This window comes from Mustelus asterias, chromosome 17, assembly GCF_964213995.1.
Source record: "Mustelus asterias chromosome 17, sMusAst1.hap1.1, whole genome shotgun sequence".
In the NCBI taxonomy this organism is placed as follows: Eukaryota; Metazoa; Chordata; class Chondrichthyes; order Carcharhiniformes; family Triakidae; genus Mustelus; species Mustelus asterias.
Genome location: NC_135817.1, coordinates 51512642 through 51532032, shown reverse-complemented (window position 1 = coordinate 51532032; position 19391 = coordinate 51512642). Strand labels below are relative to the sequence as shown.

The following is a 19391-nucleotide window of genomic DNA, read 5'->3' as shown; positions in this document are numbered from 1 at the left end:
TCCGAGATAGTCAGCACGGATTCGTGAAGGGCAAGTCGTGCCTCACAAATTTGATAGAATTTTTTGAGGAGGTAACTAAGTGTGTTGATGAAGGTAGGGCAGTTGATGTCATATACATGGATTTTAGTCAGGCGTTTGATAAGGTCCCCCATGGTCGGCTTATGATGAAAGTGAGGAGGTGTGGGATAGAGGGAAAGTTGGCCGATTGGATAGGTAACTGGCTGTCTGACCGAAGACAGAGGGTGGTGGTCGATGGAAAATTTTCGGATTGGAGGCAGGTTGCTAGCGGTGTGCCGCAGGGATCAGTGCTTGGTCCTCTGCTCTTTGTGATTTTTATTAATGACTTAGAGGAGGGGGCTGAAGGGTGGATCAGTAAATTTGCTGATGACACCAAGATTGGTGGAGTAGTGGATGAGGTGGAGGGCTGTTGTAGGCTGCAAAGAGACATAGATAGGATGCAAAGCTGGGCTGAAAAATGGCAAATGGAGTTTAACCCTGATAAATGTGAGGTGATTCATTTTGGTAGGACAAATTTAAATGTGGATTACAGGGTCAAAGGTAGGGTTCTGAAGACTGTGGAGGAACAGAGAGATCTTGGGGTCCATATTCACAGATCTCTAAAGGTTGCCACCCAAGTGGATAGAGCTGTGAAGAAGGCCTATAGTGTGTTAGCTTTTATTAACAGGGGGTTGGAGTTTAAGAGCCGTGGGGTTATGCTGCAACTGTACAGGACCTTGGTGAGACCACATTTGGAATATTGTGTGCAGTTCTGGTCACCTCACTATAAGAAGGATGTGGAAGTGCTGGAAAGAGTGCAGAGGAGATTTACCAGGATGCTGCCTGGTTTGGAGGGTAGGTCATATGAGGAAAGGTTGAGGGAGCTAGGGCTGTTCTCTCTGGAGCGGAGGAGGCTGAGGGGAGACTTAATAGAGGTGTATAAAATGATGAAGGGGATGGATAGAGTGAACGTTCAAAGACTATTTCCTCGGGTGGATGGAGCTATTACAAGGGGTATAACTATAGGGTTCGTGGTGGGAGATACAGGACGGATATCAGAGGTAGGTTCTTTACGCAGAGAGTGGTTGGGGTGTGGAATGGACTGCCTGCAGTAATAGTGGAGTCAGACACTTTAGAAACATTTAAGCGGTTATTGGATAGGCACATGGAGCACACCAGGATGATAGGGAGTGGGATAGCTTGATCTTGGTTTCAGATAAAGCTCGGCACAACATCGTGGGCCGAAGGGCCTGTTCTGTGCTGTACTGTTCTATGTTCTATGTTCTATGCTAACCACTGTACCACTGTGCGGTAAATAAAGTGAAACACTTTCTGATGGCTAAATTATTAGAATTGCAAGGATATGGGGAAAGAGCTGGATTGTTCTATAAAATAGCACAATGACTGGATGGTCAAATGGCCTCTCCCTGAGCTGTACTATTCTATGATTCTATTTACAAAGCCAAGTACCCAAATTCTTTCTTAACCACCTTATCAACTTATCCTGCCATCTTCAAAGATCTGTGAATGTGCACCTCTAGGTTCCTCTGCCCTGACACATCAGCAAGATCTTAGCATTTAGATTTCACTACGTCTGTGTGTGTGTTTCACCCGAAGTTCATCACTTCACAGTATCCACACCGAATGACATTTGCTCCGTGTTTCTCCATTTCACCATTCTGTCCATGTTCTCCTGAATCAAGCTCACCATTTGTAATGTTGCCAAGTCTTGTATCATCCACAAACTTCAAACTGTACCCCCTATATCAAGGTAAAGGTCACTTATATATAATAAGAAAATATATGTTCTCTAAAGCTACCCCAGGAGACCTCATTGTACACTTCTCTTCAGTCAGAAAAGCAACTCTCTGTCTCCCATCCCTCAGTCAATTTTGTACCCAATTTACCACACCCCCTTTAATATAATGTGCTTCTATTTTACAAATAAGTTTGTAATGAGGTACTTTATGAAATGTCTTTTGAAAGTCCATGGCCGGAATTCTCCCATCCCACCCGCCACGGGAATTTTAGCGGTCGGGTTGTGGACAATGTGAAACCCCATTGATAATCGGGCGGGGATTTCCGGCTTTTAGACCAACATGTCCAGAGAATTCCGCCCCATATTTACAACTGTTGCACCCTGTTCATCAATCCTCTCTGTTATATCATCAAGTAATTTTTGGCTCTTGTAGTTGATGAGCTGCCGTCTGAACCGCTCTGATGAAACAGTAATTTTGTTTCTCTTTCCACAGATGCTACCAGACCTGCTGAGTATTTCCAGCATCTCTGTTTTTATTGTCATCAGATCTGACTTGCCTGAAACAAATCCATGCAGCTGTCCCCTATTAACTGATACTCCTACAAGGGAGAATTAACTTTGTCCTTGATGATTGTTTCCAGCAATTTTCCACCCACTGATATTTAACCAATTGACCAGCATTTATCATGTTTGTCCCTTACCCTTTTTTTAAAGAGAGTTGTAAAATTTGCAATCCTCCAGGCCTTGGCACCACTACATTTCCAAGGAGGTGTAAAATATGTTGCATGACTATTGGCTTAAGTTATGCTTCAAACGTTGTGCTACAAAAGCAAGATTATAGGAACACTGGGGGCAACTTTGAGCCCATTCCTGCTGTCTGTGGGAATGTCAGTGGGGGCTCAAGATCCAGAAGTCACGGGTCTCGCAAACGAGATCGCCATATTGGGTCTTCCGCACTTCTCACCGGCAGGCTCATCAGATTCACGCCCATTATAGATTTAAACAGATTTAAATATAATTTACCACCTCCCTTGCCAGATATCGAGACACCCCCCCGCCCCCCCCTCTCACCTCCCCGGATATTCAAACCACACCAATATTACATCATATACTTTACAACAGGTTCAGCTAAACATAAGCCTAGCGTGGGGGTCTCCCCGTGGGCATAAAAGTGAGTACACCCCCCCCCAAAGTAGAGGCACATTGTCAGGCAGTTGTCTGGCAATGCTCACTGGTACTGCCCTTTGTTAGTCTCATGCTGGTGAGGGGGGGGGGGGGCGGAGTCATTGATATGTGGAGGTGGGCCAGAGTGGACATGGCAGCTGGTGATGCCGGGGGTGGCCATTGGAGGGGGGAGGTGGGCAGGAGAAAGGAGATTATGTTCAGGAGGAAGTGGATATGGGTGCCAGTACTGACAGTTGTGGGGAGGGGGGAGGGGTCTGATGATCAGGGGTTTGAGTGCCTACTGCGATCGGGGAGGGGCGTTGGGAGAGCTCCTGAGACCTCCGTGTGGGCTGGAGGAAAGGTTTGTTCATGTTCTGATCATGGCGCCTTTTAAAGATGGCGCCCCAAGCTCAGTGCAGCCAAGCTTTACCTTAATGTTGACATTATGACGTCCCTGCATGACCTCATGAAACATGCCCCCTTGATGGTAAGATCTGGAGAGAAAACTGATGTGTTTCTCTTTTCGCTAGAAATAACACTCTGCCATTTTTTGGTAAGATTTCACCCATTATTTAATGGACAGTACCTTTATATTCTGCCTAGAATTACTGTTTGGATACCTATCGAGTGCTTATATGTCCATTATGTTGACCATCAATATAATGCACCACAAAATGTGGTTACAATAAAGCATATTTGTGTGATCTTGGCTTGGTTATTCACATGTGAGCCAATAACGTGTAGGTCCGAGCTTTCTTTAAGCATAAAATCTAGGCTGACATTCCAAAAAAGCAGAAAGGGAGTGCTTCAGTATCAAGATAATCAAAATAACATTCGTTCTGGAGGATCATAAAGAACTCCCATTATTATTTGAAGATTAGAGCATGGGCAACAACGCTTATTTAAACCCACTACCATAAAGAGAATTATTGATTATTCATCTCACTGCTGTTTGGAATTCTTGCTATTTGCATTCCAAAAATAATTCTTAGTATGAAAATACTTCAATGAGTCAGGAACTAAATCAATACAATCATAGAATCTTTACAGTGCAGAAAGAGGTCATTCAGCCTATTGAGTCTGCACTGACTCTCCGAAAAAACATCACACCCAGGCCTTCCCCTCACTGTAACCTTGGACATTTACCATGGCTAATCTGCCTAACCAACACACCTTTAGACACTAAGGGAAAATTTAGCATAGCCAATCCACCAAACCTGAATCTTTCTCTCCTTTTAACTTTTCCCCTTTCCTCATACATCACTGTGTTTTGGATCTTAACTATATCAATGCAAAGAAGCACCAAGTGGAACTTAAATACATTGACACAGGGAGGAAAGGAACATTTTCTTAAACCATCCCATCCTGTTATTTATACAGTTCGTCGTGGCCAGTTTTGGAATTGAATTGGAGAGGTCTGAGAGCAGCTTCCTAATATGCACAGATAGTGCTTGGCACAGGAAAAGATGAACAAAGGATAAGAAACAGTGCACCCTTCGGAAAGAAACCATTTATATGGAAGTTGGTTCCAGGACATGATTTACCTCCAAACTGTCATAGAAATAGTCGTTATGCAGATATTTAGAATTTGAACAGTGTCACCAGCACTAATTGACATTTTTATTTGTGGCTATTATAGTAACATGAAAAATGCATGATGTAAATCATCTTGACTTCTGAGTCAACTTATGATAGGATAAGACTATTTGGGAAAAGTTGTGAAAAAACTGCAATTCTAGTTGTATGTTTTTAACATGAAGGACCTTCGAAGTATTTGGAAAAAACAACTGGAATTTAACACAAGATTCCTGAAAGTGTCATTTTTGTCGAAGTGATGTGGATGTGATACAGTTTGTAACACACATAAGGAAACAAGTAACTCAAGAGAGCCAGAAATATATGATAAACGTATAAAGTGACCGGTGGAAAGAAACTGCACTGTGAGCCTGTTATTGGTAATAAGAACTAAAACCGCATAATAGAACTGCTCATGTTTATATTCTTCTAATACACTGTTTAGACTGCCAATAAGGCAGAATGAAAGAAAATTAACTCCCTCAATAAAATCTACCAGACCTCAACAGAATGTTGAATTTTAACTTTCTTTAGTTCCCGTTGGCACCCATTTGTATCTAATCCAGACTCCATCAATCCTTTTGGTGACCTGAGGCAAAACTTGATTGTGCGAACATTAGGATCATGTTCAACCCCAAGCTGAGTTCTTTCACCATATCTCTTTTATTGGCAAGGCAATAGTGTTAAATTCCAGTTGTGTTTTTCAAATATTTCTAAGGTCCTTCATGTTAAAACATGCAACAATTGGAATGGCAGTTTTAGAACATAGAACAAAGACAACAACAGTTTTGTTGCAACTTTTCCCATATAATCTTATCCCATCACAAGTTGGCTCAGAAGTCAAGGTGATGTTGGTTATTATAAAGGGTCCATGGAAATGTTATAACTTGGGAGGGGGGGACGTTAGTAGCAAAGGCATTGGGAACCCCTGTTCTACCCAATCCCTATCCCCTCTCCAGTCACCCAACATTGGATACTTGCTCATTTCTTTTTTTCTCTACTCCATGATCAAAGATTGCTGTTTCAGTCAATTCTCTCTCAAACGCTGCCTAAATACCACTTACTTTACAAAAGCATTGTCAAGAACTATTCTCTTCTGTGTGTTCTGTCTGCCCAATTCATGTTTCCTTTTCACCCCCTGCTTAATGCTCACTTTTTTATCCATCCTGTAAACATTTTGGGATGTTTGTTTTCAAAAGGAGCCATTATATAAACAATTCTTTAAAAATCGAGAAAGCCTTGCGCAGTGCACTTATCTGCTGAACTCTTGACCTACTGATCCCTCATTTTTGGGCCAAACGGGATGTCCTACATCTACCAATTTTTCTTTGCATTTCTCTCCCCTTCTGCCTGCTTCAGATAATGACTGTTAACTGCATTTAAAAAAAAAAGATATTTTCAACAAAAGGTGTCTTTGATTTTGCCAACAAATCTAGTATAGGGAACCTAAAAATAGGTTTCCTTTTATTTGTGTTTTGTATGGTCTCTCGCATCAGGCACCTAACTGAGTTAATGGTAGCTTGCTTTATACTCAACTAAAAGAGGCTCCTAAGGCTGCAGTGTGGTCACCTCTGGGTTTTGTTTGAAATGAAGAATCTTCTAGTCTCTTTCCTCTGTAGTGATAAATGCTTCTCTTCAGCACCTCCGCTAACAACTTGTCAGAAATTGGGAAACATGCCATTTAGTGAGCTATGAACATAAATGCACACTCTCCTTTACCTGGCACTATATAGGTTATGAGGAAAAGGTGGGAGAAGGGGGTTGAGAAATATATCAGCCATGATCGAATGGTGGAGTAGACCCGATGGGCCGAATGGCCTAATTCTGCTCCTATATCTTATGATCTTATGGTTTTATGTAACTGCCATTGAACTGACCAGCATCTGGGGTCTATGGGCACAGTTCTAAGGTATGAGAACATTTTTGATCTAAGATATCTCAGAAAATAATTACACTTATTTTGAACACTTATCTTAGAGTCTGTTACAAGTCCAGCCAATAGCCTTATTTCTTCCTGCTGAGTTCCCCTACAATTAGCATTCATAAGATAATAAATACCTGAAAAATAATCAATTTTCAAACTAGTTATTGTACTTAGCTACATGTTGTACAACGTTTGGAGCAATTACCATTAACATTTGGATATTGTGAGGCTAGTGCATCTTTAAGAAATGTATTTTTTTAAAATCATGTTCGCTGCAGTTAAACAGCTTTGGTTTTTTTATTGTTGCTGGGCTCTCTGCTGGAAATCCTTTTATTGCTGCTTCAATGGCTTAAATGAGGTTCTGTTTATTTTTACTCTGGGTCTCAGGTACTTGCTGGGATCTTTTATGACCCTGCATTGTGAGAGGGAAGATTGATTGACAAGTCAAAGTCAGGTGGCTCCGCCCCAGAAAAATCTAAGGATTCATTTTCAGTTTTGGTTTTAATCAGAAGCTGCCCTGGTTGTCAAGTGGAAAGCAGTGTTTCTCTCTCTCCCTGGATTGTAAAATCTGCTGGCGAGCTGGAAGCAAGGCTTCTTGCCTTCCTGAAGTGAAAATTCTGCTGTTGGTGGTTGGCTAGTTAGTACCGAGAGCCTCTCTCTTTCTCCCTGGCGTTTTGGGAGCTGTTCTGACTTCAAGCTTGTCTGTGTGTACAGCAAGAGAACTGCAGCATCCAACCATGTTCCAGAATCACATGAGCATTCATATTTTCTGTGCTAAACCTGTGGCAGGGGTTTTGTTTAAGGCAGTTTGTTAGGTTGGAATATTTCATATATTTGTTAAGATTTGTACAAATATAATTTTTTTTCCTTGTTTGTAATTGGTAAAAGTTATTGTTAATTTTCTTTCTATACATGTTAACTGTATTCTTAAATAAACTTTGTTTGATAAAAGCTCCCTAGTGGGTCAGTTGATTCATACCTGAAGTGAAACATCTCATGCTCACTCTAGCCAAAAACAAATTGCAAAACTTATGGTCCAAGCAGGCTTCATAAAATACTTTGGAGTTTCTGATCTGAATTATAACAATACGCTTAGTATTAATAGCAATTTGTTCATTATTCATAACCAAACTATGTCTATTGCAGGTGGTTTATTATTATTTAATGATTGGGTTAACATGGCCAATATCCCAGGGACATTGCAGAAACATAAGTGGCTATCGGTTGGCCTCTCAGTTGTATTCAAGAAGGTTGTTTACCACCACTCTTTCAAGGGCAATTAGGGATGGGTAATAAATGCTGGCTTTGCATGCAACATCCCAAATCCCATGAATGAATGAAAGAGCCAAAGAATGGAGGGCTAGAGAGGTGATGTAAAGCTTAGTCAAAATGCTGTGTTTTAAGAAAGTGTTAAAGGAGTTGGAGACGTAATGGGTTTAGAATGGGAATGACAGAGAATGGAACTTATGTGACAGAGTCACAGCTGCCAATCATAGGCCAGAGAGTGGGATTGGGAAGAGATTTACAAGAAGCCAATCTAGGAATTTAGCACTTGGGTGGGGGTAAGTGGGGATAGGGTTGGTTTCACAAATATATTTTAAATAAGGATCATTTTCAATCCAAGGCATTGGGGGACCAAAAGCCTAGGTCAGTAAGGAAAGAGATGATAAATGATATGAATAATTGTAGGATAAGATGTGGGCAGCAGAGTGAGCTGAAGTCTACAGATAGTAGGAGCAAGTCATGAGAGCATTGAGGTCATTGGGTAATATTTAATGGAGGCAATAGGAGTCTCGGCGCATAGCTCCTTTTCAAGAAGGCCCTGGATAGTGTGGGTCTTCCCCAGGATCAGAAGCCACAGCTCTTCATTGATCAACAGTGTCACTGAGGAGGGCTACACCACCCAAAGCCTATGATTGTTATGGACCCAGGCACAGATGAGTGATGGCAGAAGGGAGGGGGGCTTAGGTTGGGGGTCATGGGGAAGGTTTGACAGCAAAGGCAGGGGGTCGGCTCTCAACTTGCCCTCCCTTCCCAATAGCAGGTTCTCTAATCAGGCACTGAATACCTCTGAACGAGGGACCTCCCCCCACTCCGGAAACCTGTAAAAAACATGCCAGCTTCTGCTTTTTTGTGTTTTCCACATGGTGGCTCCTCCCCTGCTGGTTGAATACTTGTGGTGGCAGGGCAGGAAAACCACCCACTAGTTTCCCACCACAAACTTAGTTGAGACAATGGCGGAAGGACAGCTGGATCCCCACCTACCATCCTTCCGCCTATGTCACAAACCCCACTACAAGGAGGGCATTAAATCCCACTCACTTAGTCTGGAGGTGACAAATGCTGCAAAGAAGGCAGATGGGCTAGGGTAGGAGTGGAGTTGGGCAACGTTACGGAAGTGGGAGTTAATCTTAACTTGTAGAAATGTGGTTTAGAATTAAACAGGATGCTGAAGTTGTAATCAGTCTGGTTCCACCTGAGGCAGGAGCCACGCTGGAGGATGGAGTAGATGACGAGGTATGACACTTATGGTGAGGATCAAAGACAATGGCTCCAATCTTTCCAATGCTTAGCTGTAGAAATTAACAACTCATCTGAGACCAAATGCTGGACAAGTAACGTGCTAACCCAGAGGCAGCTGGAGGATTGAAACAGGTAGTAGAGAGGTAGAATAGACTGTCATATATGAGTGTATTTGAGGAAGAGGATGAGGCCAAAGGGAATAATGTACCGTGGTGACAGTTAGAAAGAATATAGAATCACAGAATCCCTACAAAGCAGAGGGAGGCCATTCAGTCCATCGAGCCTGCATTGACAACAATCCCAACCAGGCCCTATCCCCATAACCCCATGCATTTACCCTGCTAACCATCACCCCACCCCCGACACTAAGGGACAATTTAGCATGGCCAATCAACCTAACCCACACATCTTTGGACTGTGGGAGGAAACCAGAACATTCGGAGGAAACCCACGCAGACACAGGGAGAGGGTGCAAACTTCACACAGACAGTGACCCAAGGCTGGAATTGAACACGGGCCCCTGGCACTGTGAGGCAGCAGCGCTAACCACTGTGCCATTGTGCCACCTTTTGTGACATTTTCTGAAGAATATTCGACTTGAAACATTTGCTCTGTTTCTCTGTCCACAGATACAGTCAGACCTGCTCAGTATTTCCAGCACTTTCAATTTTTCTATCTTTTGTGACTTTAATTAAATCTGTAATGCTGCTGCCACATGGTCAGAAACCTAATTGAGAAGAATCAGACAAGGAGTTAGTGGAGTCCTTGGCAGTCGTCTAGAAAGTTGCAACACATTCCTGAAAGAATAAGATAATTATTGGTAGCTTTTAATGTTCCTTGTGTTGGATTCGGTCCTGGGAGTTATGAACAAATGTTTTAATAAACCTAATAGATAGACATTCAGAGAAAAATCTTTGCAATGCGTTTTGTGGTTTAAACGTATTTTTTCTGCGCTAGATCTCAAAGCTTTTCATTTGTTCAGAAGGGAACTACAGTTCAGTTTCAAATAACGAAGGTTAGTGTTTACGAAGCTGGGAGTTCTCCAAAGTGTGACACATTTGGGAGTTTGATATACTGCTGGAGTCGCAATGCCAGGAGGATTTTTCAGCACACTATCAGATTGGTAGCGACAGACAGGAAATAGGCGGAGCGATACTGTTTATAGCCACAAGCAAATCTTTCCATAGATGGAGTGAAAGAAATGTCTGAGGGAAGAGAAAGGAAGCAAAATGCTGCTTTAGGAGATTGTGAGGAAGATGTCAATGCTTGTCTAAATGCCATTACACTGAAACAGATTCAGCTCATGATTAGAGTTGTCACACTTCTATTCTGAAATATATCATCAGCTCCACTTTCCCGTCTTAACCCTATAACCCTTGATTGCCTTACTGATTAACATCTGTCTATCTCAGCCTTGAACATACTTAATGGCCCAGCCGCTACAGTCCTCTGCGGTAAAGAATTCCACAGATTCACTACCCTCTGTGAGGAGAAATTCCTCCTCATCTCTGTAAATGGGTGATCCCTTACTCTGAGATTATGTCCTCTGGTCCTAGGCTCTCCCACTAGGGGAAACAACCTCTCAGCCTTTTTAAGACTTTCATTTATGATTATTACCTATGATTATTATTATTACCTAAAAGCTTACTTTCTCTACTAGTTGACTACCCTATTCTTAATTTTCCCCACCCCCTTCGCAAACATGTAAATTTAAACCCTCAAACACAAATTTGGTTTATCTGTTGTGGAATATTGTTACACTCAGTTTTATTCAGGTGTAAATTGCCTGAATGCTGCAGTTTGCTCCTGCCCCAGAAGTGACCCCATGCCCCAGTATTTTGGGCTCTTCCATCTCCAACAAATCCCTAGCCCATCATTTCTCCTTTTAACCTGGCTAGTAATGAGGTCCTGCGTGGAATCTATCCCATTGACTGTAAAGCACTTTGGGACACTATATATAAAGGCACTATATAAAATAAGTTCTCCTTTCTCATTATCTATTAATTCCTGGAGCTCTACTTGCAGGACCTGAAACATCCAAAGATGATTGAGTCCAATAAGAACTATTCCAGGGTTGCTTCATTATGTCCTTACCCTCACATTTGGGAGGCAACATGTTATAATGTAAAATCTGTCAGCTTTAAACATCTGTGATTAAACTACACCACTCTTATAAAAACTCAACAAGGAAGTTTGAATATTGCTGAGAAGGAGGGATACCAGCACTGCCCTACATATCCATTCCTGACCCAAATTGACAGCTGGGGACATATTTTCTGCCTGTGGGCTCCTGCTGAGACTCATACTTCCATTAGGGAGCCCGCCAAAGGCGATAGGGTTTGCCGGTCCTAACACTGTATGGTAACTGGCTACAAGGATTGATCCCAAAGTACTTTGTTATTTAAAAATAATGCCATAATCTGCATAATTGAATGCCTATGCTGAAGATTGTTAAATATTAAATAGCTCCTGTGATCATAGCAATACTGAACACTTGACGTATTAAGGCGTAACCTTCCTGTAACTTATCAGAAAATCCAATAACTGATTTCACACCCCAGGTTCCCACCATAACCGTAGTGGAAAATCCTGCCAAACATTTATACAACTTTCCAACATAAAACAAAAATGTTGAATAACTAATGATATATTAAGTCATTTTAATACTCCTTAAAAAATCATTTGCCACGCACTTTTGTCTCTCTCTATGAATGGTTTGCTAGGCTCTCTTTAATAATAAATGTTAATGGTATAATCTACAATCTATTTGGAGGAGACACTGAATTTAACAGTACTCAAAAATAACATCATTACAATAATTAACCAAGGGATGTGGCAATGATGGCACTGTGTATCATGAGTCTACATTACGTTGTTCGCCTTCCCCTGAAATACCTAGTATCAGTCTGTATTTACAGATCTGTTGAGTGTAACATATTCACTTGCTTGTGTATAGCGATTCTCCAAGTTTGGAAGAAGCAGGAGTTCTCTTAATATGCCAACAGTAAAATCAGTCTGTGCATATGTTACATGAATCTACTGTCTATTGGTCTTCAGGAGATTGATTTACATGTTATAAAGTAATGAGCTCAGGTTGCCTATTAGGTTTTTGGGACAATGGCTGGAATTTTACCATCCTGCCCACCACGGGAATCGGAGTGGGTGAGGGGTAGACCATGGAAAGCTCTGTTGACCTAGGGTGGGCTTTTACGGTTTCAGGATGAGTGAAACCGTAAAATTCCGCCCATTGTGTTGATTCTGACTGAATCACATATAGTACAATTCATATTAAATTATTGGTGATTACTGTAGCTTGTTAATGAGCTACTCATTATTTCATGATAATACCATTAGCAGACAAAACCCTTCAGTGAGTGATATTTGACAATAGAGCAGACATCACTACCAGTTGATACCATGAGGCACACATAGTTGGAGACAAATGGCTGACATCCCTAGGTGTGGTGCACCATTTTACATTTAACATAAGCTATTACATAAATGAGGCAAAAACCAATGTTATGGCTCTAAATGGCAATGGAAAAGTCAAGATTGGAAGCACTGAGATAGAAAGAGTGGACATTTTCAAATATCTTGGTTAGATGATAAACACCAAAGTCACGTCCAAGAATTAAATCAAGGTTAGATTAGCTGTCACAAGAGGCATAACCAGTGATTTAAGTAGGGGCGGGATTTTCCTACACTTCCACAACGTATTCCGCGGTTGTGGAAGGCAGTGCACCGTTCGCTGGTGGCAGGATCTTATGGGCTTGCCATTGTCAATGGGTCTGCGTCCCTCACTGCCGGGAAACCTGTGCGGGGTGTGCCGTCAGGGGAACCGTAAGATCCCTCTGGCATAAATGGCGGCAGCATTTCAGTGGTAGAGTGTAGAAGTCCAAAAGGATCAGAATTAAGTTGAAAGAAACATCTGGTACAGTCACTAGTGTGGAGTGTCACACTGTATGGATGTGAGTTGGACTCTGAAGAAAGAGGTGAGAGGAGAATAACAGTTTCTGAAGTGTGGGTATGGTGAAGGAAGCTCAGAATCAGCTGGATGGACAGAAAGAAAATTAGTGGGTTAGATCAAAAATAGAGTCAAAAGAATTGCTAAGAAAGAAAGCCAAGCACGAATACTGGAGCCAAAGCCTGAGAGCCTTGTTGTGGCAACAATTGAAGGTGAAATTGAGGGTAAAAACAGACAAGAAGAAAAATCCAATGGGTGGACAACATTGAGATGCGGATTGAGAGAGGCTTGAGAGAAGCCAGAGAAGAAACAAGACTATGCCAACAGCCCCACTAAAGCTGTGGTGAAATAAAACAAACAAAGCTATTGCATTATGCAAATATATTCACTTTACATTTACAGTTTAAATGCTGTGGAGGACCTTAAAGTTCAGAGAATCTGATTTGTATCATTTTAGTCCTATTTGACATTGCATTTTAGCAATAAATTGAACTTGAAAACTTAAGACAGGACAATAATGAAGTTTTTGGAGAGTAAATAGATTACTTAGGCGACAAAATTGATCTTGAGTACACAATAATGTCAGCATTCGCTTCTATGCCTTATAACATACGCTTGGCCACTCCACGTTAAGATCACAATAATTTTAAAATGATTTTCCTATCATGAAGCATTGGATAGCATCTTCGAGCTCTATAAATTGTGCAGTGTTGTGTGTTAGCGAACACCCCAATATAAAGCAATGTTGAGTAATGCCTACTAAGTGGAATCAAGTGGAAGAATAGTGTTTATTGTTAAAATTATGCAGTTAATATGATTAAATGAGATTAAAATGATCTACAATAGCAGGAAACCTGGCAACAACAATGATATAACCTAGTAGACATTTATAGACATCTGCTACCAACTGCGTAGGGAAAACTGACCACTATCAACTAAATATAGAATAGCTGTGAATGATACTTATTTTAGAGCACTAAACAGTACTTATCTGTTGAATTTAGAGCAGCAGTGCATATCAGTCAAGTGTCATGTAATGTTGGATAGTGCCTATCCGTTCAGTGTTTTCTAATGATCGACTGTTGTCTACGAACTGAATGTAGCATTTGGTAGCACTATCAGTTGAGCATAAAGCAGTACTGGCCAAAACAATGCTTGTGAGTCTTTTCCTTATTCAACTGTAGAAAATTATCTGAAGTATAATTTAAGGTGTTAGCCTTGGCTTGACAAAAGCACCCTAGATTCTCAGATGGAAAGGTCAAGTTCCACTTCAAAGGCTTGAACCATTATGCAGCCTAACACGTAGGTGGTGTACTAAGGGAGTGCTGCACTGTTGAAAGAGGCATTAAATCCAGTTTTCATCTGCCCTCTCTGGCAGATGGAAAAGATCATAATTTAAAAATGGACTATCTGGTCATTAAGTCATAGCTGTTTGTAGGACCTTCCTACGTGCATATGGGTTGCCATGGTTCTTCACATTGCAACAGGGATTGCACTTCAACTGTACTTCATTAGCTGTAAAGTGTTTTAGGATTTCCAGAGGTAGTGTAGGGCTCTATATAAATGCAGGTTCCTCCCTTTTAGGTATGGAGAAATGGGAAGGGGAAAAAATAGATGAAAAAATAAACGGAGAGCAAGTTTTATAAATCAATTATTTTTCATTTTAAATATCTGAAATGTTATCTGACCTCAGGATATTGGTTACATACCATGGGAAATAGCATTCACATTCAAGTGCTTATCTTAAATTACAAATATGTCAATTCCAGATACCTTTTAACGTAGAGTTAGAAGATTTTTTTGTTCACAGTATAGATAATTATTAATAAACTGAAGTTAGTCATCATCATCATCATCATCGTCATCATCATCATCATCATCGTCGTCATCATCATCGTCATCATCATCGTCATCATCATCGTCATCATCATCATTGTTGTCATCTTCATCATCATCATCATTGTTGTCATCATCGTCATCATCATCTTCTGTATTGACTTTTCCCGAGAGTACGTCATGGAGCCACTCTTCTAGTTCATCAGTTGATGGTAAATCATCATCATCTTTAATGTCCATCCAGACACTGTCAGCCTGTAAATGTGAAATTCACAGTGTTAAAGTGCAATTAATTATGCATCGTTACAAACAAGCAGCTTTCAGGAACATGCATATATGTACAGACATTATCATATAAATGTCTACAAATGTTACATTAAATCTACAATGATATCTACATTGATTAAGAATGGTATAGGCTAGGAGCCTGGGAATAAGTTCATCAGAAAAGCCCATTAGGAGAAAATAGAATAATCTTCGAATAAATCAGCAAAAGCCATTCATTATGAAGACATTGGATCCAATTAGAAAAAAATCAAACCTGCCAATGTAGAGGAACAAATTAGTTAGGGCTGATGATCCATTGGTGTATTCAGTATTACTTTTTTCCAACCTGCACAGCACTGACAGGAGCTTTCGATGACTCAGTTATGACCAATTCAATAGGTTTTACTTTTAATATACAATTGTTAAACTTCCTTCCATTGAATGGCGGGGCAGGCTTGAAGGAACTGGTGGCCTACTCATGCTTTCATTTCTTTCTTTCATTGTCTTATACCTTTAAGTGGAGACTAGACAAGTTTTATACTTACAGCAGAGAAGATTAAGGGATTTTTTTTTATTTACAGAATGTGGGCATTGCTTTCAAGGCCAGCATTTATTGCTCATCCCTTGAGAAGGTGGTAGTGAGTGCCTTCTTGAACCAGAACAGTACACACAGTGAAGGTATTCCCACAGTGCTGTTAGATAGGGAGGTCTTTGATTTTGATCCAATGGTGATAAAGGAACTGTGATATATTTCCATGTCAGGATTCCATGTGACATGGAGGGAAACTAGGAGGTGGTGGTATTTCCGTTCACTATTGCCCTTGCTCTTCTCGGTGGCCGGGGAGGCTGTCGAAGATGCCTTTGTGAGTTGATGTAGTGCATCATGTAGATGGTATACACTTTCTAAGATTATGGATGGGGTGCTAATTGAACAGGTTGCTTTGTCCTGAATGGTGTCAAACATTCTGAGTGTTGAGTGTTGTTAGAGCTGCACTCATCCAGGCGATTTGAAAGTATTCCATCACACCCTTGACTTGTGGCTTGCTGATGGTGGAAAGGCTTTGAGGAAATGGGATTGAGTCAATTCACACCAAACACCCTGCTGTAACCACAGTATTTATGTGGTTGGTCAGTTAAGTTTCTCAGTTTTCCCTAGATTATCCCAGGATGTTGATAGTGGGGGATTTGACAATGGTAATGCCATTGAATGTCAAGCAAAATTGGTTAGAAACTCTCTTGTTGGAGATAGTTATTGACTGGCACTTTTGTGGCGTGAATTTTTATTTGTAATTTGTCAGTCTTATCTTGAATGTTGTCCAGGTCTTGCTGGGACATTGGTTGCTTCATTACATGAGGAGTTGCAAATGGAACTGAACACTGCAATCATCGGTAGACATCCCCACATTTGATTTAATGATGGAGGGAAGGTCATTGATGAAACAGCTGAAGATAGTTGGGTCTAGGATACTACCCTAGGGAAATCCTGTAACAAGGTTCTGGATCTGAAATGATTGGGCTCCAATAACCACAACCATTTTCCTTTGTGTTCACTGTGACACCAGCCAGTGGAGAGGTTTCTCTAATTCCGCTGACTCCAAATTTTTAGAGTTCTTTGGCGACACACTTGGTCAAGTGCTGCCTTAATATCCAGGGCAGTCTCTCTCATCTTGCCTTTGGAATTCAGGTTTTTATTCATGTTTGAACCAAAGCTATAATGCGATCTGGTGCTGAAAGGTCATGCTGCAACCCATCAGTGAGGAGGTTATTGGTGAGTAAGTGCGTCTTAAGAGCAGTATCAACAACTCCTTTCATCATCTTGCTGATAACTGAGATTTGGCCAAAAGGTAGTAATTGAACAGAATAGATTTGTCCTGCTTTTTGTGGGACAACTTTCCACTTTGACAGGTAAAAGCCAATGTTACTGGTTGGATGAAGGCATAGCTAGTTATGGAGCACAAATGTTCAGCACCGTAGCCAGGATGTTATCATCTTTGCTATATCCAGTGTGCTCAAGCATTTCTTGATGTCACTTGGAGCGAATTGAATTCGCTGAAGACTGGTTTCTGTGATGGGGACCTCAGGAACAGGGCACGGTGGATCATCTAGTTGACCTTTCTAGCTGAAAGTGCTTGATGCTCCAGCCTTGTCTTTGCACTCAAATAATGGGGATGTTCATGGAGCCTCCTCCTTCCATTGTTTAATTGCAAACCATCATTCATGACTGAATGATTCAGGACTGCAGAGCTTTGCTCTGATCAGTTGGATGTGAGCTCAGTCTATAGCATGCTATTTTCACTCTTTAGCATGTCCTGTAGTTTAACCAGGTTGGCATATCACTTTGTGAGGTACACCTGGTTCATCGCCTGGCACACCTCACTACACTTTCCATTGAACCAGGGTTGATCCTTGATTTGATGGTAATGATTGAGTGAGGGATATTCTCGACCGTGGCATCACAGATTGTGGTGGAATACAATTCTGCTGTTGATGATGGCCCACAGTGCCTCATGGATGCCCAGGTTTGAGCTGCTAGATCTGTTTTGAATTGATCCTGTTTATAACGATGATAATGTGACACAAAACACTGTGCAATGAGTGACCAATCTCATGAATACTGTCAAGGACAGATGCACCTGCATGACTGATGAGGACGAGGTCAAGTAGGTTTTTCCCTTGTCTGATTCTCTCATCACCTACCACAAACCTAGTTTGGCAGCTTAGTCCTTCATGACTTGGCTAACTTGATCAGTATTGACGTTAATTGGTATACTACACATGGAGGACTTCTGACTTATCAGCTGAGGGAGAATCATAGGCAGTAATCAGCAGAAGGTTTCCTTGACTATTTTTGACCTGATGATATGAGATACCATGGTTTTCAGATTCAATATTTCAAAAGAACTAAACTCCAGAGATGATGTGAGAGTGACTGTACCTCGACATCAAGGCAGCGTTTGACCAAATGTGTGGTATCAAGTAGCCCTAGCAGAACTGGAGTCAATGGGAATCAGAGAGAAAACTCTCCATTGGTTGGAGTCCTACCTAGCATAAAGGAAGATGGTTGCAGTTGTTGGAGGTCAATCATATCAGCAGGATGGGAGAATCATCCCTTATATCATTGCATGATATCCAATTCTAGCTATACATACAAATTAGCTAATGTGGATAGTAGAATTTAAAAGTAACATCAAATGTCCATACAAAGTTGTAAAGAAATGAGTAAACAGGTAGTGATATCCACGTACACTCACAAATTGATATTGTTGTTTCACTGCCCAGATCTAGTGGTGCACCAGGCAGACTTTCATCTGTTTCCAGAGAGGGCTTTTTTCCTGGAACAGGTTGATAGCCTGTTGCCAGAGGCTTATAGTTTGAGAGGTGCCACTCCACATCAAGCTGGTTGACCAGGAGTCTCTCCCACTCTTACTACCTGCCATTGGCAGGTGATAGAAGGATTTTGCAGGTTGATACTCAGCCTGTTGGTTGCACCTTCTTTGGCCATCAAGTCCTGGGGTGGGACTCAAATCTAGAGCTCCTAGTTCAGAGGCAGCGATGCTACCCACTGCACCACAAGACCACAAGATGGTACACAAAATCACAATTAGATGAACTTGTAAAACCAAACATCTGCATAAGCAACATGACCATGGCCTCCCACTATTATAGATCATGGCAAAATACGAGTATATAAACTTATGAATTAGCAGCAGGAGTAGGCCACTTGGTCCCTCGAGCCTGCTCCGCCATTCAATAAGATCATGGGTGATCAGATTGTAACATCAACCATACATTCCTGCCTATCACCGATAACCTTACACCCTCTTGTTAATCAAGAATCTATCTAACTTTGCCTTAAAAAATATATCTATACAAAAGAGATTTAAGAGCACCGGACTAATGATTGAAATTTGTTGATGCTACTTACATCCGTGACATTTACTATTCCAATCTGAGGCCTGTGAAGATCAATCTTGAAAGTTCTTTCCCAGTATGTAAATAACTGAAATAGTCATAAAAGGATTGTAAGATTAAATTACTGCTACATGTCTGCAAATAATTCCTATACCTTACTCTGTGATATGTGTACTCACCAGAGGGAAGTCATCAGGGTCAATCCACACAATGCTTAGATCTGGATTGTCAGTGTTTTCTCTTGCGACCTCTTTTAAAATTGACAGAAATTCATAACCATCTGTAAAGGAATAAAAATCTCTCAAATATCTCCATGCAAGAGAGCAAAGATTGTTTAGACAAGCAAATATTCCACTGATATCAATTTTTCTCGAGCTGCCTATGAAATACATTTTGGTGGATTGAGACATCAACTTTGTGGGATAGATATTATGCCTTGAAATAGCTATTGTTGATGTTAGTGAATTGAC

At 41.1% G+C, this 19391-nt stretch overlaps 1 protein-coding gene across 2 annotated transcripts in view; it reads right to left on the bottom strand.

Annotated features, from left to right (window-relative positions):
* Positions 1-14534: 14534 nt before the first annotated feature.
* Positions 14535-19391, bottom strand: part of casq2 (calsequestrin 2) — a 42632-nt gene continuing 37775 nt past the window's right edge. For both annotated transcript variants that reach the window (XM_078232656.1, XM_078232657.1), the window contains exons 10-12: positions 19101-19201; positions 18935-19009; positions 14535-14997 (exon numbers count right to left, since the gene is read on the bottom strand). In XM_078232656.1, coding sequence (XP_078088782.1) covers positions 14743-14997; positions 18935-19009; positions 19101-19201 — 431 coding nt within the window. In that variant the 3' untranslated portion in view covers positions 14535-14742. The remainder of the gene's footprint in view (positions 14998-18934; positions 19010-19100; positions 19202-19391) is intronic.